This window comes from Xenopus laevis, chromosome 2L (genome assembly GCF_017654675.1).
Source record: "Xenopus laevis strain J_2021 chromosome 2L, Xenopus_laevis_v10.1, whole genome shotgun sequence".
Taxonomy (NCBI): domain Eukaryota; kingdom Metazoa; phylum Chordata; class Amphibia; order Anura; family Pipidae; genus Xenopus; species Xenopus laevis.
The window spans coordinates 100,383,100-100,407,766 of NC_054373.1; the positions used below are offsets into that span (position 1 = coordinate 100,383,100).

Genomic DNA, 24,667 nt, shown 5'->3' on the forward strand with positions numbered 1-24,667 from the left:
GCCCACCCACCACCACACACTAAAAAAAACAAACAAAAAAAACATTGGTGGCTATGGTTCCCACATGTTAATAAAAAAAATATTGGTGGTCAGGGCCCCCCATTGAAAAAAACATTTGTGGTCAGGGCCCCCCCATTAAAAAAAATTGGTGCCCAGGGACCACCCCCCACGTTATAAGAAGATTGGTGGCCAGGGCCCCCCTTAGACATCCATGTAAAAAAACATGCCCCCCCCCCCAGGAGTTTAAAAAAATTTGGTGCCCAGGGCCCCACCACACAACAGGGACCACAAAGGGTTACCTTTAGGGGGGCCCTGCCATGTTACATTTACTTCATTAGTGTGGCCCACCTGCTGTCAGTGAGCTGCCAACTACAGAAGAGAGGAGGGGAGCACAGGTGGCTGCATCTTCTTCCAGTGACAGCATTTTCTTCACTTATTGGTCACAGAATTTCAAGTCCTGGTAAAGCTGCATTGTGATTGGATGAGCTGGAGGAGACGTTCAAACCTCAGATATCCAATCCCTGAGCAGCTCAACCGGGACTTAAACTCAGTGACCAATAAGGGGAAGTAATGATCAGAAGATACCTCCACTTGTGCTCTCGCCCTGCCTTCCTGACGTCAGCAGCTTTCAGAAAGCAGGGGGCAAGGCTAATCAAGAAAGTGCAGCATGGCCGGGCCCCCTGTCCCCCCCCTGACGGCTGCCCTGACTACAGCATATCAGACTGAAGAGTTAATATGCAAATCGTCGAGTTTGCTGAACATCTTTAGCTTTATCAACATTTGAAATGTTTATCAACATTTTTACATTTACAGTCATTTAATATCTAAGTATGCAAGTTAGATGAAATAACACAAGTGTTGGATTTTGCGATGCCACGAGCTGCCAGTACACACACAATATGGCATAAATCAGACAGAACTCTGTGTAGAATCAGACTAAGAAGAATGAACCCCATGTTAGGGATAGTTCACCTATCCTTCTTTGTGCTTTCTCCTGGCAAGTGTGTGCACTCTGTAAACATTTAGAAGGAAGAAGCTGAATATTTTTCTTGTAGCTACTACTGACTAAATAAACTAATTAAACAAAAGCGCACAGACAAAGATTGCATGATATGTCTGTGTTAAATAAATGTTTGTGGCTTTCACTGACTTAAACTACAAAGTAGAATTTCTATAACTTCATTGTTAAAATTTATACTTTTAATATTACAAGAAAGAAGTTGGTTCAAAGTTCTGAACAAAGATATTCTGCATAGAGCGTATAATATTGGGCACTGTATTATATACAATTCTCAAATGCTTTGCTTGGTAGGTTGTAGTGTACATATTAGCAGCTGCAGTGGGCTGTGTTTTAATTTAGCTGTGGCATCCGCATCACAGCCATAGCTTTTGGAGGGGGACAGCTATTTGCCATATTGTAAATATTCTGATGTTGCAATAATCAAAAACACACTTTATTTAATGGAAGGGGTTTTGCACGGAAGCCGTATGCTTGAATCTCTGTTCCATCACAATTTCATTGTAGCACTACACATGTATGGAAATAGAGCTATCCAACTGTTTTTGTAAGACAGAATTTATGCTTTCCCTGTCGTCAGGTTGGATGGATAGACACATGAATCACACAAACATTTGTCTTTGTCATAAAGCTTCTTTAACCATGTAAGGGAAACAGAAACTTCACTACTCAGGACCTAAGGTTTGATTTGCCATTAGCAGTTCCAGAGAACAAGAGGTCTACATTACTTACAAAATTGGCCATGAGGCACCGTTATTGCTTTTATTTGTTATTTCTAAAACTGCTGAAACAATGTATTGGTATATAATCTGTCATGTAGTGGTGTCTTCCCAGTATTTTGCATTCTGTAATTAACACCCAGACACACACATCTGTATAATAAAAGTCCTTTTAAAATTAAACATGAAATCCGATTTCTATTTTTTATTAAAACATTCATACCTGTTGTAAGCTTATTTAAAAAGCTTAGCTGTCAATCAAATATTGTCTGCCCCTCCTCTATGCCTTAGACATAGAGGTGGGGCAGAGAATTACTTTTACTTTCCATTCAGCATTCCGAGATGTCACTGCTCTCCCCACATTCCCCCGTTCTCTTCACCGTTTAATTGTATAGCCAGGGCATGGGGATGGACATCAGGTCCCCATTCTGGTGCACAAACAAGATTCTGAGATTATGCAAGGCTTAGCTTAATAAAACTGTCCACAAAATGGCTCCTGCTTGCTATAATTATGAATTCCCAGACTGAAGGAAACACGATTCAAATAATTTATATAGTCTATGTTAATTTTGCTTGACTAATGTGTGAAGACAGGATTTTGAACAATTTTCTGGGTTGACGGTTCCCCTTTAATATAACCCATAAAGGAGTGTACTACGAGCTTGGTCCAGACTTCTACTGCACTCAGCAAGTGTGTAGTTTATTTTCCATATGAGACACTGCTCTGATGCAAGGCCAAGTCATTTCAGTCCTGGTCCATCAGTAAAATATACCTTCTTTTCTCATCATCTGTTGGGTGAATAAAGGAACAGAAGGGCAACGTGGCGTCTTTAAAAAGAAATGCTGTACTTGGAAATTTTCCTCTGTTAAAACAAAAGTAAACCTATACAGTAGGTAATTGTGCATGGCACCAGAATTCAGTAAAAACTGAACTTATAATAATAAAAACGTTATTCTGATCATGTTTCATAAATGGTTGGTTGTGCCCTAACGTTCAGAAATTTAATAATAATGGTACATCCTAGTACTGCAGTATTGTACAAAAGCAGATAGGTTGAACCTCTCAGTTATATACTGCTATATGGTTGCTGCTAAAAAAAACTATAGCAAAGGAATGGAAAACAAAACAAATTTCAGTTGATTCAGTTACAAAATAAAATAGACTGGATCATGAAACAGTATAGTATTCTTTTAGACACTTGTGAAAAATGATTCCATCTGGGATCCATGTCTACACTCTTGATAACACTATTCTTTCCATATAATTAAGCTAGTTAGGTCTCTCTACCTCCCATTTTTGCCAGTATACATTCAGATGTTTGGCAGGTGATTCTTACAATGTTTTATTGTAATTTTAATATTTTGTTTTAATCAAATGTATTCATATTTCCACATTCTATTGGCTTTTTAATAAATTATATGAAGATGCATGTTTCAGTTATCACATTTATTAATGTGTAGCGGGAGTTTGGTTAGCCAAATCTATCAGGGGCATATTTATCAAGGGTCGAATTTAGAGTTTACGACAGTTTATAAAAACTCCCATATACTCGAAATTCAAAAAAAAAAACACCAATCAATTTTTTTAAATTTGGGTGAATAGGATTGACCTGCAAACTTGAATCAAATTCTAATCGAATTTGATTTGAGTTTTTTCACAAAAGAGAATTTTTTTTTTTTTTTATTTGATTTTTCAAAAGTCCACCAAACAACCCCAAATTGATTGTAGGTGGTCCCCTGTAGTCTAAAACACCAAATTCGTCAGGTCTTGTATGGTGAATAGTTGAATTTGAATTCTAAAAGGGACAGAACATGATAAATTTCGATTAATTTAATTTTTAAACTCAAATCGAATTTGGGCTATTCCCTAGTAGAATTAAACTTGAAATTTGAAAATTTTAATTTTCAATTCGACCCTAGTTTCATTGTATCGACTTTTCTTACAAAGTATGCTGTGGAATGTGCTAAAGTTGCAGTCTGTTTTAATTTTCTTTAGAACCCCTGCATGGATTGCAAGAATTACTATTGTACGGCATGTCTAATCCAGGCAAACAATGGGCATTCCCTTTGTCAAGTATGCAGAAGCATCCGCTCCACAGCCTTTGATCGAGTTGAGTTGATGAAACTAAGAGTAAAAGACTTGCGGGATTACTTAACTTTAAAAGACATACCCATAGACCTTTGCCGAGAAAAGGAAGATCTCGTACAGCTTATTTTGTTTCATAAACCCCCAGTTTTTAGTGCCGATGGGACCAATGTGCCTACTTCTACATCTGACCAAAGCACAGCAAATCAAAGAACAGATTCTAGCTACACCCCCGGACACCCCCCTTCCAATACTTCAGCAGTAAGTTCAAAACTTCTTATTTTATGCAAAAGTACCTCTTTTCTGTTTATCCATATGGTTTTTTTCCATAAAGCAGCCCTGTCTACTGACTTGGCCTCATTCTGTTTTAAGTCACAGTTTGAAAGCAAAATGTTCAAAGGAGTTGGTCACTACTTGTAGCTACTTTACTGTCTGGAATTGTATAATGTCAGAAATGACACAGGAGATATTTCTTCAGTTTCACTTTCAGATTTCCCTAATCAATAAAGATTTTTATGTAATCAACCACAAGTAGATACTTTCCCTAAATGAATTCTAGCCCAGATACTAAACATGCACAAGGAGCAAAGACACATGTGGAGGTTCAGGGAGATTAGTTGCCCAGCGACAAATCGTTTCTTCTTCGGGCAACTTCCCCGCAATGCCTTCCTGCCGGCTAGAATCCAAATTCGCCGATGGGATGGCACTCGGAGCAATTCGTTTTCCGAAGTCGCCCGCAGTTTCCTCGTGAGCCAACTTCGGAAAGCGAAGTGCTCAGAGTGCCATCCCGCATGCGATTTAGATTGTAGTCGGTGGGAAGGCAGTTCAGGGAGATTAGTCGCCCAAAGAAGAGGCGATTTGTTGCCGAGAGACTGAATCTACCCAAATCTCCACGTGTGTCTCTGTCCTGAAGGTTCTCCTTACATGGGTAAATACCGACCTCTAACTAACAAATTAATTAGATTAGACTAAATGTGCCATCCCTTGCTGTACAGCTTGAGATCTAAAGAAAGCCATAAAAATGAGCAAAGCCTGCTGACAACCTCAGGCCTCCATCCCCTCCCAAACGGCATCACTGCAGACTCACTAAACAGCTGCTAAGGGTGCTCTACCTGCGATCTCCAACATGAAACATGCACAGTTGAAGCTAGGTCCTGATCATCTTTAACCGTTCTCCTGTGGTGAGGATCACAGCGAGGAGAACTGGAAATACTCAAGATATGGCACCCCCGGTAAAGGAGAATTTGTCAGCAGTATTTTGTTCTCCTAAGAGATGGTTGTAAATTGTGAAATAATAATGATTAAAACTTACAGTTGTGTGTCTATTCCTTGCATCTCCATAATCACTAGTCTTATTTTTCCTTCCATTCATTCTTGCTTTCCTTGTAGGCAAACAGAAATGGTTCATCCAATGCCCAGGGCACAGCTGAAGAACATTTGGTGGATTCTGACGTAAGCTTTCTTATTTTAGAAACATTCATTAATAAATAAGCACACACATTTTAATGAAATTAAAATGTTCCTTATTTACACTCACATTTGGCAGGGCAACTCTGATTTATAAATCTCAAAAAGGGTAGTGTTAGGCAGAGCAGGATCATAACTGGTGTGGCTTAGGTGATTTGGACAAAGGCCCAGGTTTCACTTTTTTTTTTTTTGAGGTAAGGTAGGAATGGTTATTTCTTCAAGGTTTTACAAAAGTTTATTTTTACTTTCATAATCATATATATCATTCTACATCTATAGTATATTGATCAGTATATAATATATTGATATGTCTTTCAGTCATCAGACCCGGAGGAGAATCTGGCACCTGGAAGGAGGGCATCCCTCTCTGATCTCACTTGTGTTGATGACATCGAAGCCCTTTCTGTGCGTCAGCTAAAGGAGATCTTGGCCAGAAATTTTGTTGACTATAAAGGCTGCTGTGAGAAGTGGGAACTTATGGAACGTGTTACCCGCTTATACAATGAACAAAAGGGTCTTCAGCAGAAGGGTAAATCTAGAAATGGCGCATGAAATACAATTAGAATTGTTATGTTTTGATGCTTCCATCAAATTTTCACAGTATTGCTCCTTAGTCTTGGGTATGTAGTTATTGTATGTAATCAACAGAAGTGTAGTAGTTGTGACAAATTATGTGACATTGACAGCACCTGCATACAGATCTAGACAGCTAGTCCAATACTTTTTTTTTTTTTTATATTTAAGATACAAGAAAGACAAACAGCTGTGTGTTGCACACAACAAGGACAAGATACTTACCTTAAAGGGCACCAATCATAACTTAAATCATTTACTAAGTAAATACACAATGTGAAAGTTCAAGAAATCCAATTTTTAAAACAGTTAGAATTGTTTGTATAATGTAAATCATCAGCTCACTATACCTTCTGCAAGATCTCCCCGATTTCCACTGCAGTTCAAGCTGAGGCAGGCATCTTGGATTTCACTGGCTCCTCCTACCTTTATCTTCCCAGCCAACTGTAGCTCTGAAATCTTGCACATGCTCAGTTGAAATTCCTTGGTTGCTTAGCAAACCTTCTAAGCTATTTTCAAATCAGCCAAACCTCTGTGTTAGCTGCTGTTTAGTAGTGCTGCCACTTTCTGGAAGTTAGTGCGTGCCCTTCATTTGCATAATAACATCACCAGCAGGGGACAAGATAGGGAAATCTCCTGATACTTCTAGTGGAGGAGTTTACTAAAGCTAGGCATTCTGGATAGAATACTCAAGGCAGTGCTACGATCTGAGCATGCCCCTGAAATTTGCATGTTTTAGTCTCTGTTATAGTCTCAGTATGGACTCCCTCAGTGAAAGAACCCATTTGACAAAGTAAGGGATTTTTTAAAACCTGCAGTTTTTTTTCTCCAAAAAACGATATCTGTAGTTTGATTAAACGTGTTTAGGTTGTACTGGTCAGATTGTTAACATACGTTTGATTTTGGCTGTGATCGGTGCCCTTTAACATACAGCATATATAGAAAAATAACTTGAAAGCACTACTTAATTTAAAATGTATCTTGATCCATCAAAGATCAAAATATATTTGGATTAAATGTTTTCTACCAATATCTTTGTTGGGAAGGGTATTTAATCATTTGAGCAAATGTATTTAATAAAGATAGGACAAACTTGGCGGATGGGATAAGGAGTTTGTGTATGCAATGGCTTTTCATATATTGCTGCTGCCACACTAATCAGCTGGTAATATGTTGGACGGTGTTATATTAAAGGAACAGTAACACCAAAAACTGAAAGTGTTTTAAAGTAATGAAAATATCATGCAGTGTTGCCCTGCACTGGTAAAACTGATCTGTTTGCTTCAGAAACACTACTTTAGTTCATATAAACAAGCTGCTGAGTAGCAATGGCGGAAGTTGAAAAACGGCTATATGGCACAGGATATATAATGGATAACAGATAGCATTATGTTCTACAGAGCTTATCTGCTATCTGCTGTGTAACTTGAGCCTTTTCTCCTTTGAATAGCTGCCCCATGGCTACACAGCAGCTTATTTATATAAACAATAGTAGTGTTTCTGAAGCAAACACAGCAGTTTTACTAGTGCAGGGCAACACTGCATTATATTTTTATTACTTTAAAACAATTACATTTTTTGATGTTACTGATCCTTTAAATGAATAGATGTTTGGGGATGTAGCTTTACTTTGCATATCTCATTTCCTGGTCTAGGTGCTGCATGCGCCACTGAAAAATTCCACCACAATATGCTTGTCGCAGCTCCAGCGGGCCTCACCCCTGGAAGTTATGCCACTGTCCATTCCTGTTCTCACATATGGGCTCTCCCATAATTGTAGAAATACCTGCGGATGTGAATATACCTGTTGCAATTAACATTCTTTGTAATGGCAAGGTATTTTCTGGCATTTTGTCACCAATGGAGGCAACAAATCCCCGCTGACAACGGAGTTCCCTGTGTGGCATTGCCATAAAACCTTTGTAATCCGGCACCCAGGGTTTTAAGATATATTGTGTGAATACAGTAGTTGGGAAATGTGTATTCTGTAGTCCCAGAGTTATTCATATATGCTGATTTTAATGCTAAATTTATTTATATACTTCATGTTTCCCTTGCAGCCGCTGAGGCTGAAGCAGAAGGTAAGAAACCAAATCTGATAAATCTATTATGTGGCTGTCTCTCTATTGTTTCATTGTTGGGCTGAACGATAGGTACATCAGCAGCTCCCCAGCTGATCCTCTTTTTAAAACATGCCTGATCCCTGAACTGACAGATATACATTGTACATGGATATCAGTTGATACTTTATTTTGTACAACATTATCCTTAAAGGGATACTGTCATGGGAAAAAAATTTTTTTCCAAAACGGAAAAAAAATTTCCAGCAGAATTCTGCGCTGAAATCCATTTCTCAAAAGAGCAAACCAGATTTTTTTATATTTAATTTTAAAATCTGACATGGGGCTAGACATTTTTTCAATTTCCCAGCTGCCCCAAATCATGTGACATGTGCCTGCACTTCAGGAGAGAAATGCTTTCTGGCAGGCTGCTGTTTTTCCTTCTCAATGTAACTGAATGTGTCTCAGTGGGACATGGGTTTTTACTATTGAGTGCTGTTCTTGGATCTACAAGGCAGCTGTTATCTTGTGTTAGGGAGCTGCTATCTGGTTACCTTCCCATTGTTCTGTTGTTAGGCTGCTGGGGGGGGGAAGGGGTGATATCACTCCAACTTGCAGTAAAGAGTGATTGAAGTTTATCAGAGCACAAGTCACATGACCTGGGGCAGCTGGGAAATTGACAATTTTTAGCCCCATGTCAGATTTCAAAATTGAATATAAAAAAATCTGTTTGCTCTTTTGAGAAATGGATTTCAGTGCAGAATTCTGCTGGAGCAGCACTATTAACTGATTCATTTTGAAAAATTTTTTTTTCCCATGACAGTATCCCTTTAAGTGTGTGACCAGCATAAATCCTAAAGGGCTTAGATGTGCAGTAAAGAGTCTAGTGTAAAGCTGGCTTATGTGTGCTGTGTCTGTGTATGAATGTGACTAGCCACAATTCACCATATATTTAATTTCCACTATTTAACCTGTGCCATATAGCATTTTTTCCATTTCCGCCATTGCTACACAGCAGCTTGTTTATATCAACTATAGTAGTGTTTCAGCAAACAGCAAACAGATCAATTTTACCAGTGCAGGGCAACTACATTATACTGTATCTTCATTAGTTACTTCAGAAATTTAAATTTTCTGGTGTTACTGTTCATTTAATGTTAAAACAAAAGATTTCCTTCCGGTCTTTCATGTTCAGTAAAGATTTACTTAAATAGTACTAAACAGATGACCTTTTTCTTGACATGAGGTTTATATGTGCACACAGTGCTCTCAAGGAGAACCTTAGCAGCCAGACAAACTTTTCTCATTTCACATTTAAATAAGTGAGGTCTACCTATCCATGGCATGTCAGATGGGTACCTGTTTGGAACACTTCCGTTTGAATCCTTGAGTACCCAATATCTCTTACATGGTTATCAACGGTTAGACTTAGAAATAACTGCTGATTTGTTATAGCCACTTTTGTTACAAACTGCATAACTGAATGTAATATATATATATATATATATATATATATATATATATATATGTATATATGTATATATGTATATATGTATATATGTATGTATATATATGTATATATGTATATATGTATATATATGTATATATATATATATATATATGTATATAATGTAGTAAAGATGACCAGCAACACCGAGTTTTTTGAAAGAAACAAATTGTATTCAAGTTACATGCAAAGCCGACGTGACGTTTCGGTCCACTCAGGGACCTTTCTCAAAGCCTTGAGAAAGGTCCCTGAGTGGACCGAAACGTCACGTCGGCTTTGCATGTAACTTGAATACAATTTGTTTCTTTCAAAAAACTCGGTGTTGCTGGTCATCTTTACTACATTATCTACCTATTTTACCTTGCACCTGAGGTAAGCTGCAAAGGCGGTGTGCTGCCCACTTGGAATCATTATATATGTATATATATGTATATGTATATATATATATATATATATATATATATGTATATGTGTGTGTGTGTATATATATATATATATATATATATATATATATATATATATATATGTATATATGTGTGTGTGTACACACACACACACACACACACACACACACACACACACACACACACACACACACACACACACACACACACACACACCCTGTTTTTTTCCACATAATGTTTTTTGTTAAGTATTTACTGACAGAATGTTTGGTATTTCCTTTTTCTGTATTGTTTACATGTTCTCTTAAACTCTCCCTAAACTTTCTATTTGTTTTCTGATAAATTGGATCCTTCCTGGGCACTCCAGCCTGTAAATAAATGTTTTCCGACACACATTTTATAAAATAGCTGTCCTGTAATGTTAGGTTAAAAGTATTTGCAGGCTTTACATTGAAAGCATGTGTTCTAGATCTTGACCGCTTACAAAAATTAATTGCTGATGACTTACTGAGGGAGGTCCTTTGAACACTTTTGCAGTTTAAATTAGTTTTGTATTCTTAGTGGTTTTAAGATATTCACATCTTTAATGAAGGAAAGCTACTGAGGCAGATTTTTGCCAATAGATTAGCCACAATAGTGCAAGATAGAAAACTTTATTATGTAGAATGCTTTACCATACCAGAGTAAAGAAGCTCTAGAAGTTTTATCTGGTTGTTAAGCAAAACAGCTGCCATATTAGCTTGGTGTGATATCACTTCCTGTTTGAATCTCTCCCTGCTCACTCATAACTCTGGTGGGCTCAGATTACAGCTGAGGGGGGAGGAGCAAACTGAGCATGCTCATGCCGTGCCCTGGATGTTAAAGCTGAAGGCAGGAAGTCTGATACAGAAGCCCATGTGTACATAATAGAAGGAAAGAAATTGTTTCATTTGACAGAGGACTCAGAGCAGCATTACTTTGAGGGTTTACAGGTGTATTTATATAGACCTTTCTGATAAAGCTTAGTTAGTTTCAACCTTTCCTTGTCCTTTATGTGCTTATACCAGGCCTTTGGCTCATCAGTTAATTTGTTATACAGTGCGAGTGTGCGAGTTGTTGAGCCAAAATTCGCGTATTAGCAATCTTAAGATTGATAGAAACATAAACCACTGGCAATTGAATGTAAAATTGCAAATACAAAAGTGTTCACATGACCACTTTTATTTCAAGTTATCCCATGGATTTTGTAGTATGTATAGATATTTTTAGCACTGTTATTGTAGTCTCTTCTGTAAGATTAACACTACAGTTTAGTCGTGCATCAACCAATCCTCTGAAATTACAATTTTTCCTCAGGCATTCCTGGTACAGCAAGTGATGAGAATATCTGCAAGGTCTGCATGGACTGCCCCATCGACTGTGTTCTCCTAGAGTGTGGCCATATGGTGACTTGTACCAAGTGCGGGAAGCGCATGAGCGAATGCCCCATCTGCCGACAGTATGTAGTGAGAGCAGTGCATGTCTTCCGCTCCTGACTCCCTTAACTGGTTACTATCCTGCTTGGAACTGTAGGCCTCTTCAGCTGTACATGCCTTCAGCCATCTGGATATGGAAAAGTTCTTTTGTCCTTGCAACATGCACAATATTAAGGTGGAATGGCATTTCTACATTGCATTTAGACATCTCTTGCACTTCTTCTGCAGAATGTTCTTTCTGGATTTTGATCTATGTCTGAATGTTCTGTAACCAGGTATACCAAACTTGCACCAATTTCAATATCTGATGCAAGCAGTACAGCAGTAGAGCTACATGTTTGACATCCCTGAACAAAGTGAATTCATATCCCTGACCCATACATAGACTTAAGTGTTTATCTTCTGTAAGATAATGGTGTTTCAGATGGGCATGTCAAAGTGCAGGGGAAACAATCTGATTTGTAAAACTGTTTTAATTTGAGCTTATGTTATTAAAAGAAGATTAACATCAAAAAATGAAAGTGTTTGGAAGTAATACAAATATAATGCAGTGTTGCCCTGCACTGGTCAAACTGCTATTTGCTTCAGAAATACTAGTTTTGTTAATATGAATAAGCTGCTGTGTAACCATTTACAGGAGAAAAGCTCAGGTTACACAGCAGATAGCAGAAAAGCTCTGTAGAACATAATGGAGTTACCAGTTATCCACTATTTAACCTGTGCCATATAGCTTTAGTTTCTGCCATTGCTACACAGCAGCTTGTGTATATGAACTACAGTATAGTAGTGTTTCTGAAGCAAACACAGCAGTTTTACCAGTGCAAGGCAACATTATATGATATTTCCAGTACTATAAAACACTTTTCACATTTTTTGGTGTTAATGTTCCTTTAAGACCCATGCAAATCATACAACCGTTCAGGTGACATGACCTATATATTTTTCAAATATACTTTTTAAAGTTTAATTGGTGCCTTTCCCTGTTGCCTTAACCTTTGTCATTAATGAAGAGCTTTAGGGAGAAATCGGAGAGGGGAAAAAATTTTTGTAGTTTGAAATTAATATTTAGCAGTGAGATTTTTTTTTATTTTCGTATTTTGTCTTTCCATTTTAAAAGCTAGTAAGGTTAAGTGACCACAATAAGCCAATGGACAAAGGCAATACGTTTATACTGGAAGGACTGGTAATTGTTCTTAAAAGATTTTTTTTTTATTTTGTATTTGCACTGCAACGTTGTTTTCTTATTGTGAAAAACATGTCACTGGAACAAATGTGTTTCTAAATTTTTATTAACGCATTTAATTTTCTTATTTTTTGTTATTACAGCACCATTAAGTCAGGGCATAAACTATTTCAAAATGACCAAAGAAGGGCGTTTGTTCCCCTTATTGGAAGTTAATATATGCCTCCTAGTCAGGTTGGGTTTTTTTTTTTAATTCATCACAGACTACCGAGCAAAGTCGGACCATGGCTTTTATTTTTAGGATAGCCGCTCATATCTACTCATAAGGTTTGATTTTAGCATCCACAATTGTTGGTGCCTTTTTTATGGCTTCCCAGTGTAGTCTGAGACATGTTGACTTAGTGTGAGTTTTTCGTTCATATTTTTGACTTTGAAGCTAGGGCTTTTTTTAAATAAAGTACCCCCTCTTGTAAATTATAAGGATATTATAAGTTACCGAGGAGTTTCATGACCATATAAAAACACAAGGCCGAGTGTTTTTATACAAGTCATGGAACTCCAAGGTAACTTCTAATATCCTCATATTTTGCAACTGAGGGTACTTTATTTATTATAATACACAAATATATATATAATCTATCCATGATGGTTCCCTTGTTTTTCTTCAGACACCTATTATGTAGCATATGGGATAAATGTAAACAGGGCAGTGCAAAGAATAATAAAGCAACAGTCAATGGTTCTTAACCTTTTTCTCAGGGTACCCAAAGTATCTTTAACAATTCGTGTTGCAACCCAGAAATTTATCTAGAACCTAACAGTCACCCTGTTTTTATAGTAGGAAAAACATTCACATTATTTAATTGAAGAATTAAGAACCAGCCTTAATGGCATGGGGCCCTGTAGAATCCCTTTTTTTTTTTTCTTTTTTTTTTTTTTAAAGCATATTGGCATTGGATAGGCACCCCAATATTCACAAAGCTTTGTTGACATTGCCTTGCTTTACTGAATTACTCCCATAGTCTCAGGCACTTTTGGAGCAAGTACAAGTTCTAGGAAGCACTTTTTTTTTTTTTAAAAAAAAAAGTTTTTATAGGAGAAAATTGGGTCCTTTAAAACGCTGTTAGAATGTGATTAAATTTGTAACGTTTTCAAGTTTGCACAGTATAAGAACCCGTTTACTAGACTATGGTACTTTGGTTGCAGACTGAAAATATTAGTTATAGAAACAATTCATATCTATATCTGGGATTGTTGTGTCATGCCTGGATTTACGCATAATCTAATCTTTGCATTTATTTGCACTAACAAGTGCAAATAAATCATATCAAAAATTGGTTCAGCCTAGGCAGTCTTTTAAAGGGACATATATACTTTTGCTTGATGTGGTTATTGTTTTTAATTTTTATAAATGTAAATTTCTGTAGTTTGTCATGGTGGGAGCATATCAGTCATATCAACAGACTTGAATAATTTATTTTTAATAACACTTTTGAGTGCCACCAAAAGAACAATTTACGTCACCCCATAACATGGTTTTGCAACATAGCAATTGCTATACTATGAGAGGTTAAGCCTCACTATTGTCTAATAATGGACTAAAATTGACTCCATAATATGACAGTATGGAAGAATTTTATACTACCATTTATAAATTTGAGAAATTTGTATTCTTCTTTACTTCTAGACCAAGACAGGGAGTCAGCGTAATCTTCATAGTCTTTCCTTTCTTTCACTTATAGCTAGGGGCCTTAACCACAAAATGGGCTATTTCACACATATTAAAAGAAGGCTCAGTAAGGTTGTCAAAATGAAATGAAAATTATGCTTTATAACCACAGTGCCCAAAGGCTGTGCAGCATGCTTGTAGTGCAATGCAATTTTAACATTTCTGGCATGCACAGCCTTTTCGTCAAGTTACTGTGTTCTCTGTTCCGAATGATTCTAGTTGGACAACTGAAAGAAGAATAGTTGAAGTGAGATGCCAGCTAATGATAGTTATCTGCTTTCCCTATAAAATGTGAGCTGAGAATCCTATGTGCAAAATGTACTCTGTACACACACATCATAAACCTGCTACAACTTTTCAGTACCTTTATTGCCTCAAGTCTTTAAAGGTGAGAGGCTTCAACATATGTTTTACAAGACCACGCCTTTAACGATTTGGTGTCTATATTTAATTCATTCTTATACTAATGAGGGCTGTTCAGTACTCTACCATTCCTATGGCTCATGTTTAGGCAACATGTATACAATGGTTCTTACAATATAGAACAGTCATGGTACCAATAATACAGAGCCAACAAATACTTTTGAAGTGCAGTATCTTCCTAAGGGCTCTTACAGACAAGCGTTTTTAGCTGCACTCCCCTGCGTTCCAGTTTCATACGTTCAGTCGCAGGGGAACGCAGGAGTAGACGCATTCAATTATTTTCAATTGGGCTGTACTCACACAGACATATATAAGCGCAGAATGTGGGTTGGGATGCAGCATGTTGCATTTTTCCTTCGTTCGGCGCTTACATGCATCTGTGTGAGTACAGCCCCATTGAATATAATTCAGTTTGTCTACTCCCCTGCGGCTGAACGCATGAAACCGGAACGCAGGGGAGCGCAGCTAAAAACGCTCGTCTGTAAGAGTCCTTAAATTGTGTTAAAGCCACATTGAGATAATGCTGTGTTATCAGCTGCTTTCAATAGACTGTTTCTGAAAAGGGCTTTACCTGTAAGCTGGACTCATGGGTACTACATTTCCTTTGGCCTTTTCTGCCTTTAATTCTAAATAAAGTTTGGCTTGTTATAAACGTTGGGTGTTCTGGGGTTATTTTTAATGAAAGAGGAATGCTTTTATTTTATTTTGTAATAAAGCTACAATTGATTTTAATTGTCTCGTTTTGGGGTTTCTTGTTTGAGCCGCTGTTAAAAGAACTTAATGCAACTGAAGCAAACCATTTGCCACACAGTTCATTCACGTTAAATATATATTCATACAGTGACATACTTTTAAACAAGTTCACTTGCTATTAGCTCCTATGGGTATATTTATAAATGGATGAAAGTCAACTACAGATTGCCAGAGGAGAACTCTGAAGAAGTTTCACCAGTCATCCAACTGGCTAGATGACTGGTGAAACGTCTTCAAGAAAAACATAGCAAGTCCAGTTGATTTGACCTATTTCTATATATATCATGACCTGGATGAATGAGAACTTTCACAAACAGAATTGAATTATATGCAGCTGCATAAATCTTGACCGTACAGATAGTAATAAAGATAGGAATAAAAAAATCATGCCCTGCTTTGCCAGTAAATAATTAAATGATACATGGAACCCTACGTCAGACTACCTAATCTCACTATTGGAGGTCAAACATATTAATTTACACATCCTTGTTAACGCCTAGGTTTATTTCCACTGCCTAGAGACCAGGAAATGTAGATGCTTTGAAGCTGCTGCAACTGTGAAAAGTATTTCCACTCCAGATATGGAAAATTGTGGGAAAGTCCATACAAGAAGAACGGCCATCACATTGACCAGGCACATCAAATCCAGTCCTGTGCAACAGCTGTGTTGAGAATGACTTGTTCCACTGATTACTAAGAAAAAATTCCACGTAAACGAGTTATTTAGATTACAGTTGCCAACATTGCCTTAGTAAATAAAATAATGTTAAATTCATCCTTAAAGTGGATTTACACTGAAATAGAAATTACTTTGAAGCATACTCCTCTGAGCACTTTTGAAGTTTTTATATTTTAATATTAGCAGTAAGCACTGATACTAGGATTTTTGGCTCCCTATCTGTTATTCAGAAAAAAACGGTGAAACCTGACTGCAACAAAACAGTTCTGAATGCACTTAACCACAAACAGACAGAATTTTATGCAGTCATAATTTAAGTATGATGTAGAGAGCGATATTCCCAGACAATTTGCAGTTTGGCTTTTCATTCAGCATTCATCTGGTTGCAAGGGTCCAAATGACCCTAGCAACCGTGCATTGATTTGAAGAAGAGACTGGAATATGAATAGGAGAGGACCTGAATAGAAAGAGGAGTAATAAAAAGTAGCAATAACAATACATTTGTAGCCTTACAGAGCATTTGTTTTTCAGATGGGGTAAGTGACCCCTATTTAAAAGCTGGAAAAAGTCAGAAGAATGCAAATAATTCAAAAACTATAGAAAATAAATAATGAAGACTAAAAATTTTCTTTGAACTGGCGATTCTATAACATACTAAAAGTAAGTATGTTATAGAACTGCAACTTCAGAAGAGTATGGGGAGTGTGTGGCATGCTCACCCAAGGCTTTTTAAGCTTTTATTTACATCCAGGTGGTTATATTCCAGTAGGAAAATATTGAACATAGTCTAGAAACTGTGGTCACTTTATTGGGGTATTAAGCCCCCTGCTAGTCATTTAAATATAGACAGAGACAGAGAGGTGCAGGCTGTGAGCTGAAGACTAGAAAAGAAAAAATACCTACAACCTATGTGGGTGTGTTATGTTACAGGGATCCACTAGGAAGCACTATTATAATAACTATCAAAGCACAATCAGCATACCTATATTAATAACCTGCATACTTTATTGCCTACCTTATTATAGTCAAGTCCACCTGCTTGAGGGTAGTACTGGCACTTATAAGATCTTTGCCCTGAGCCCACCAGTACCTATAAGCGACCCTGTTCATATACCTGTAATTTGCTTTGATTAACTATATAGAGTTTCAAACATGATATACTTGCAAATATTGTTCAATTAATATCTGATAAGCGGAAACAGATAATTTACTACTAAAGAAGGGATGTTGTAGGAGTAATACAGCAGCATTTGATCCTTGTTCTACTCCTACAATACCACTGCTTTGCTACTAAAATAGTTGTTTCCTGTATAGTTATTTGGCCATATACCCTATCACAAGATAAAAATTCTTTCTGGATCTTTATTTTGGAATGTAAATGAAAAGCCTTTTCATGTTTGACAGTGCTGATGATTTAAATCTGTTGTAGATTGCATGTTAGAGTAAGCAAAGGAACTTCTTGCTTGCGCCACTTGCTCCTTGGGAAAGCTTAGGACTGTAGTATGTGACAAACATGTTTATATACAAAAATCAAACTCTAACCACAGTTTGTATGAAGCTTTAAAACAGATACAGCTGCTAGCAAACAAGATAGAGCAGCTATTTTCACAAAGAGTTTTCAGTGGGAGGCATATGAGTGAGTGTCCAAGCAACCTCTTGCATGCTTTGCCAGGCAACTCGCTGCTCTTCTCATTGTGGTTAGTGAGAAATGAAGCATCAACATGGCTAATACTGTCAAAATGCAAGGAATGCCCAACATTTTTACATGTAAAATGACCATAAGAAGGGCACATAATAACGTAAAAAATATTAAAATTCACTAATAATAAAAAATTAAAACCAATTGCAACCTGTCTCAGGATATCACTCTCTACATCATACTAAAATGGAAATCAAAAGTGAACAACCTCTTTAAAGGAGAACTTAACATAAGAAGTAAGCTAGAAATATTATACATTATGTTTTGGGCATCTGTACCAGCCCAAGGCAATCACAGCCTTTTAGCAGTAAAGATCTGTGTCTCCAAAGATGCCCCAGTAGCTCCCCATCTTCTTTTCTGTTGATTCACTGCACATGCTCTGTGCTGCTGTCATTTACTGAGCTTAGGGACTGACTCACAATATACAGTACACATAGAATATAAATGTCACAATATAAGGCTGATTAGTAATTAATACAGATAATTACTACATGACAGCACAGAAACCAGTGCAATTAGCATCAGAATTTAAAAATCAGCCTTGTAGCATCAGTTTATATTACAGACAAACCTCATTTTCTGCTTGTAAATTTGCATCAACCCCTAAGCTTAGCTTCTCAACAGCTGCTCAGAGCCCACTGAGCATGTGAGTGTCACAGACACTTTCCAAGATGGTGACCTCCTGTGACAAGTTTGAAGTCCTGGATCACTGCTGCTATTGAAAAGCTGAAACATTAGGCTGGTGCAATAAGTTCAGTATATAAAATATGGCATTTTTAGCCATATTCATTTTTAGGATTTTGTTCTACAATATGTTATTTGATTCAGGTGCTCATCGCCAGTAATCACAATAGCCCAAACCAACTATTGATCACATGACATGCTTTCTTTATTAGTTGCAGGTGACTGGGCTACACCTATTACTGTGACTAGTTTCTGAAATATTAGCCTGCATGGAAGAAGCCACGTTTATATCACAGGAAAACTAAAATTAAGTACTGTACAACATATATATAACAGATGGGTTGGAAGTGGTCGTGTTTTTTTATTCAAATGAAATAAAAAGTGATTTGATTTCAAACATGTCTTCCTCACAAAATGTGGTGCAGTTCTGTTACAGTGTAATTAAGAAAAGCATTTGCCTCTAAAACAAACAGACTGCAATCAGAAAGACAACTATCAATACTATCTTGCAGCAGCCGTTACATTAGAATGAAACATTTCCTATAAACGGAAGGAACCTTATTTTAATCAGCTGGAGGAGCTTTATAGCTTGCTCCGAAACTATTCACAAGAGATACCACTTCTTGTAATTTTATTTGTAATATATTGAAACTAGTTAATGTGGTTGTTACATAAAAATCAAACAGAACAATAAATATGGTTTTAATCCAAAAACTGTACAGAAAATTCTCCAATTTCAGGATTTATGCAATAGCTTGGAGCTAGAAATGACTGGATAATGTGTCTAGTTTGTTTCCTTACCTTATCACTGTACAGCTGTAGGGATTTGTACTTCTCTGCTTTTGGCACCCACAGAAAGCAGTCAAGTGAGTTATAGCTAAAGGCAGAATTATCAAAATGCAAAATTGAGTCTTCACCATAATTCAGGTTTTCCACAGTAAAAAATTGTGAATGAGTCTATTTTCAAATGTGATTTTTTGAAACTTGAATATTCAAGATTTATTAAGCACAAAAAAATCAATAGCTAAAAGCTGAGAAGGAAGGCACATTTTCCAGTGTCTTATCCCAGCTGCTAGTAGGTGGCTTAGTTTTCTCCAGTCTCTTGACTACTGCCTTCAGATGAAAATAAGAGGAAGGGGAAAGCAAAGACAAACATATTTAATTGTGCTCAAACCCATCTGAGGCCATTAAAAGGATCAGCTTTTTCAGTAGTAATCTTAGCTACAGTACATGTGATGTTGGACTTGCAGTTTGTGTTGTGAAAATCTGTGGAAAGGATGGTCATTGGGCTGAAAAGTGTGACATTAGGAAATTATAATGTTTTAGCCAAAAGGAAAAAGAAGAAAAGTTCACATGGGAAAGTGCAATGCAGCTATAGAGGCAAGTAAAACGTGATTAAAGCAGGTAACTCAAGGCTCCTTCACCTAACCATTAATAGAGCATTAAGTGTGGCTGATTAAGGACTGGAGTATCCCAGAATGGAGAAAACTAGAGCAGATGCCAAAACAGGGGATGCAAGTTAAGGAAGAGTGGAAGGAGAAGCAAAACTAGCGAAGCAGTTTATTGCCAATAGATTAGCCACAATAGTGCACTGTCACGGTCGGCACCCAACACCAGAACAAATGCCAAGCACCCTGGTCTCAGCTCGTGCTTTACCTGTAGTGTGACCGCCTTTGGCCTCTGGAGGATCCTTCAGCTACTTGGATGCCACCAGGACTTAAACGAGAGGTGCAAGGTTAGAGGTTCTGGATAGGCAGAGGGGCACAACTGTAGCTGACGTCATATGTCAGTGCGCCTTTTGCCTTTAAATATCAAGGAGGTACGCGCTCCCTAAGATGCCGGCGCCTGAGGTGCAGAAGACCTGCGTGGCGGGCGTCCCTGCCGAGGGGGCGGCAGGCGTCCCTGCCGTCCCCCCACTAGACCACCAGGGTAAGTTTTCGTAACATGCACGCTATAAGACAATATTTATTCTGTACCATAACTGAGTAAACTGCTCTAGAAGCTCTCTCTGTTTGTTTAGGATAGCAGCTGCCATATTAGCTTGGTGTGACATCACTTCCTGCCTGAGTCTCTCCCTACTCCAGGGAAGGGAGGGGGAGAGAGGAGCAAACTGAGTATGCTCAAGCCCTAGCCCTGAAGTTTATGCTGACAACAGAAAGTCTGATACAGAAGCCCATGTGTTTATATATATATATATATATATATATATATATATATATATATATATTAGAATATATATATATATATATATATATATATATATATATATATATAGCCTTTCCTTCTCCTTTAAGGTGATCTCTGAAAAGTGCAGGGGTGTAGAGAGAGTCCTAGAATGCCAGGGGTACCACTGCCTGATGCTTCCTGCCCACTTCTTAACATCTACCTAGCATCTCCAAATGGGTTATGCCTATCTGCCATCTTCATATTTCCTTATTCCATTCTATTCAGCTCACTGAGTGCTTCTCTTTCACTAACTGTGGCAGACTCCTCCCATCTCCATGGCACCTAAATGAAGATGCTGTGCTTGCAGTCTTGGGCATGCCATTATTGGACTGGCAAATTTGGTGGCAAAATTGACCATCATGAACAGTCAAGGTCACTGTAACTGATCTATCCAAAAAGACAGATGCAACCCCCCTAACTACTATACTATCAAAAATCTATAAATGGGAGGCAAATATTGTAGCACGTGGGCGTTCGTGAAGAACTAAAGCAACTGTAACCAAACCCTCCAAAGAGGGAGATCATATTGACAACACCATTGAAGCCCTAGGTTTGGGTAGGCAAATTTGGTGGCAGGTGGTCCTTCTTGAAGCCAAAAAGAGAGATGTCGGAAGAAGCAGAGTTTGAACTTTCAACCTTCACTGTATAAATCAGCTCCCTTAATCACTGCACCATTAAAACACCTTTCTTAGAAGAGAAAATTTAGTGGCAGGTGGTAATGCATAATGAACCATTATACCAAACTATTATAGAAAGACAAATGTGGTAAAAAGTTCCACAATGGAAGAGGCTGGAATACGAGGAGGGGGGGGGGAGGTTGGCCTCAGAACATTATAAAACACACATTTTTGGCTAAAGCATCGCATCAAACATAAAGAAGCAACCTAACTGCAAATTTATATTCAGAGGGATCATTTATCCTCTAGTCACTTCCATTCTAAACTTATGACCTGGTAAATACTCCTATTTTTAGTAAAAATTCGAATTGACAGGACAGCAGAATCTTACAATTGCTAATCAATGTATTTGTTTTGACACCTTATATGAAGCACAGGCTACATTTGGGTACTTAACAAAGCCTTGAGGATAGTGGTTGGTTGTAACAAATTCAAAAATACAAATGACTACCTGAACACATGTTTACAATGTGGGGAAAAAATACAGAACCCAAAACCTGCTAGGAGAACAGTAAATGAGTAAGCCTAAGGTTAATGGAAACCGTTCTACTGCCTTCTACCCCTGTATGTGTGTGCACTGATGACCCATGTGCCATAAGCCTTATACATGTTCATTGTGCCCATGCTAACAACTCCAGATGGCATATAATAACATGCATGAATCTTGATAAAGGGGACAGAGCCTGAAACATGTTGTGTGGAGTCACTCAATAAAAGGATTGCAGTCTATTATGGTTCATGGTCCATATGGTGTCTGCGCAGGTGACTGGTCATGTAAATGGTTAAAGAGTTATCTGCAGTAAGCAATATGCAGTTTTTTCCTTCATTATTAAAAAATGAAGCAATACATATCAAAGCGTTAGCAATACATATCTGCAATACAAACAATTCCAATTCAGCCCATGCATAAACAGCTAATGATTTGCATGTCTCAGGTAATACCTATTCAAAGTTTTGCTTGAAATGAGATACAATGTAATGTAATCCTTATGTCAATAACAATCAAAATTGCCTTTCTCTTCAAACAGTGCCTTGCCACACTAGAGACGATGTAGTTATAATGAAAGTAACTGTATCCTGTGATTAAAATAAAAGCATACATTTTATAAGCAGATCTCTTTCTCTACAGTAAATCCAATACTGAAACCATGGTATTCTATTCTAGTCTTTAATCCTCTTCCAGCCTTTAATCTGCTAAGGTGTCCTACAGCCCTACTAGATATTTAATTGCAATTAGTTCTAATTACATGTTAGTTGTTTTATATTCACTATATCTGAGCTTTTATAACGAACTAGATGACATTAAGGTCCATGTCACACCAGGTGTTTCCTCTGCCAGCGAAATAACCAATGTGTTTACTTCTGCCCCAAAACCAGTTTGCACTCCCACGCACAGCATTGGCATGTTTGTGCACAGAAGGGGCTAATTTTAGCGCAGAGACATGAAAGTATGTAATTTTAATGTCAGCACACACTTATTTTACTGCATAAATTGGATTGTTGTTTTCACCCCTGGCATACATACGCTGGCAGAGAAAATGCCTAGTTTGACATGGCCCTCTAATTATAGTTTATGCTGAAATGCAAAAATCGCTTTAATGTAGTGTGTCATTGGTAAAGCACTGCGTATCTTGACAGCGCTATATAAATAAATGATGATGATGATGAAATGATGATTGGCCCATTAATTGGACAGTACAAGGGCACAGATTATTGCCATGGCTATTCTCTAGGTTTTTAACATTATATTGATACCAGTATACCTGTAAGGGCAGAGACACACGCGGCAATTCAGGGAGATTAGACGCCCGGCGACAAATCTCTTCTTCGAGGCGACTAGTCTTCCTGCACTGCCTTCCCGACGGCTAGAAATTCGCCGACAGGATGGCACTCGGAGCGATTTGTTTTCCGAAGTCGCCCGAAGTTGCATTTATGTTTAGTTGCCCCGAAGAAGAGGAGATTTGTAAAGTTCAACAATAGTGAACTTTACTGTGCAGAACAGTAAAGTTCACTTTTTTTTTAATTAAAAAATTCAAGACATTAGGCATGTGTATGCCCTGTTTATGGGATCATGGTGAGGATAAAAAGTATGCTGCCATATGAGGCATAAATATGCTGAAATTACATCAGATGACTGTGATGTCAATATAGGGACCCATTTACTTAGCTCGAGTGAAGGAATAGAATAAAAAAAACTTTGAATTTCGAATAATTTTTTTTCTTCGACCATCGAATTGGCTACTTCGACCTTCGACTTCGATTCGAACTATTCGAACTAAAAATAGTTTGAATATTCGACTATTCGATAATGGAAGTACTGTCTCTTTAAAAAAAACTTCGACCCCCTAGTTCGCCACCTAAAACCTACCGAAGTGCCATGTTAGCCTATGGGGAAGGTCCCCATAGGCTTTGTAACAATTTTTAGGTTGAAGAAAAATCGTTCCATCGATCGAAGGATTTAATCGTTTTTCGTTCGATCGTACTATTTGCGGTAAATCCACATATCGAATCCGAATATCGAAGTCGAAGGATTTACATTCAGCAGTCGAATATCGAGGATTAATTAACCCTCGATATTCGACCCTATGTAAATCTGCCCCATAGTGTTCAGCTGCACATCATTTCTAGTGAATGCTAATCCAACCCCACTAAATAGATTATAAACATTAAGATTGAACACTGAGACGCTTAACTGTATTTGACTGGGGAGTTCACGTTCAGGTTATGTTTAATCAGGTGGATGATGCATTTAAGGTCATTACTGGCACACCTAGACATAAATGGAATATCTGGTCTGAGGATACTGAAGAGCTATAGAAACACTATTTCAATGGGTTCTTAGTCAGTGTGGCCCTGAAAATATAGATTCCACGAATGCAACTGCTAATAGATTTAAAGTAAGAACAAAACAACTCTAGAGACAATTTATGTGATTATATTGAAAAGCGACCTCTCAAAAATATCATGTCTTAAAGCATTAGTTAACAAGCTCTTCACAATACAAGAGCACGCATTTATTCGTGAAAATGGGATGTTTTTACTTCCTGTTAAATCTTGCACCACTGATTTGCATTGGCATAAACAAGGGCCATATTGGGTTTAGCTCAGCAGGTCAGCAGAAAGGAACAATGCCCTGTAAAACGAGCAATATGCCCTTTATTTAACAAAGAATTCAAAGCATTGGCGTTGTGTTCATACTTAAATTTTGATGTTTTTTCTTATTTTCTGTACAAAACGACTGACTATGAAGATTGTTTTGCGATTGTAAAATTACTGACACTTCTTAAGTGCAATCCTGCCCACGCGATTTGCAGCTCGGTGAGGGG

General features: G+C 37.6%; 1 protein-coding gene across 7 annotated transcripts in view; it reads left to right on the forward strand.

Moving 5' to 3' along the window:
* Positions 1-15,355, forward strand: part of rffl.L (ring finger and FYVE-like domain containing E3 ubiquitin protein ligase L homeolog) — a 30,975-nt gene extending 15,620 nt beyond the window's left edge. For 6 of the 7 annotated variants that reach the window (XM_018245180.2, XM_018245184.2, XM_018245179.2 and 3 more), the window contains 5 exons: positions 3,734-4,084; positions 5,213-5,275; positions 5,609-5,819; positions 7,924-7,944; positions 11,170-15,355. In XM_018245180.2, coding sequence (XP_018100669.1) covers positions 3,734-4,084; positions 5,213-5,275; positions 5,609-5,819; positions 7,924-7,944; positions 11,170-11,348 — 825 coding nt within the window. In that variant the 3' untranslated portion in view covers positions 11,349-15,355. The remainder of the gene's footprint in view (positions 1-3,733; positions 4,085-5,212; positions 5,276-5,608; positions 5,820-7,923; positions 7,945-11,169) is intronic. The other variant, XM_018245185.2, reaches the window with a different exon arrangement.
* Positions 15,356-24,667: the final 9,312 nt, after the last annotated feature.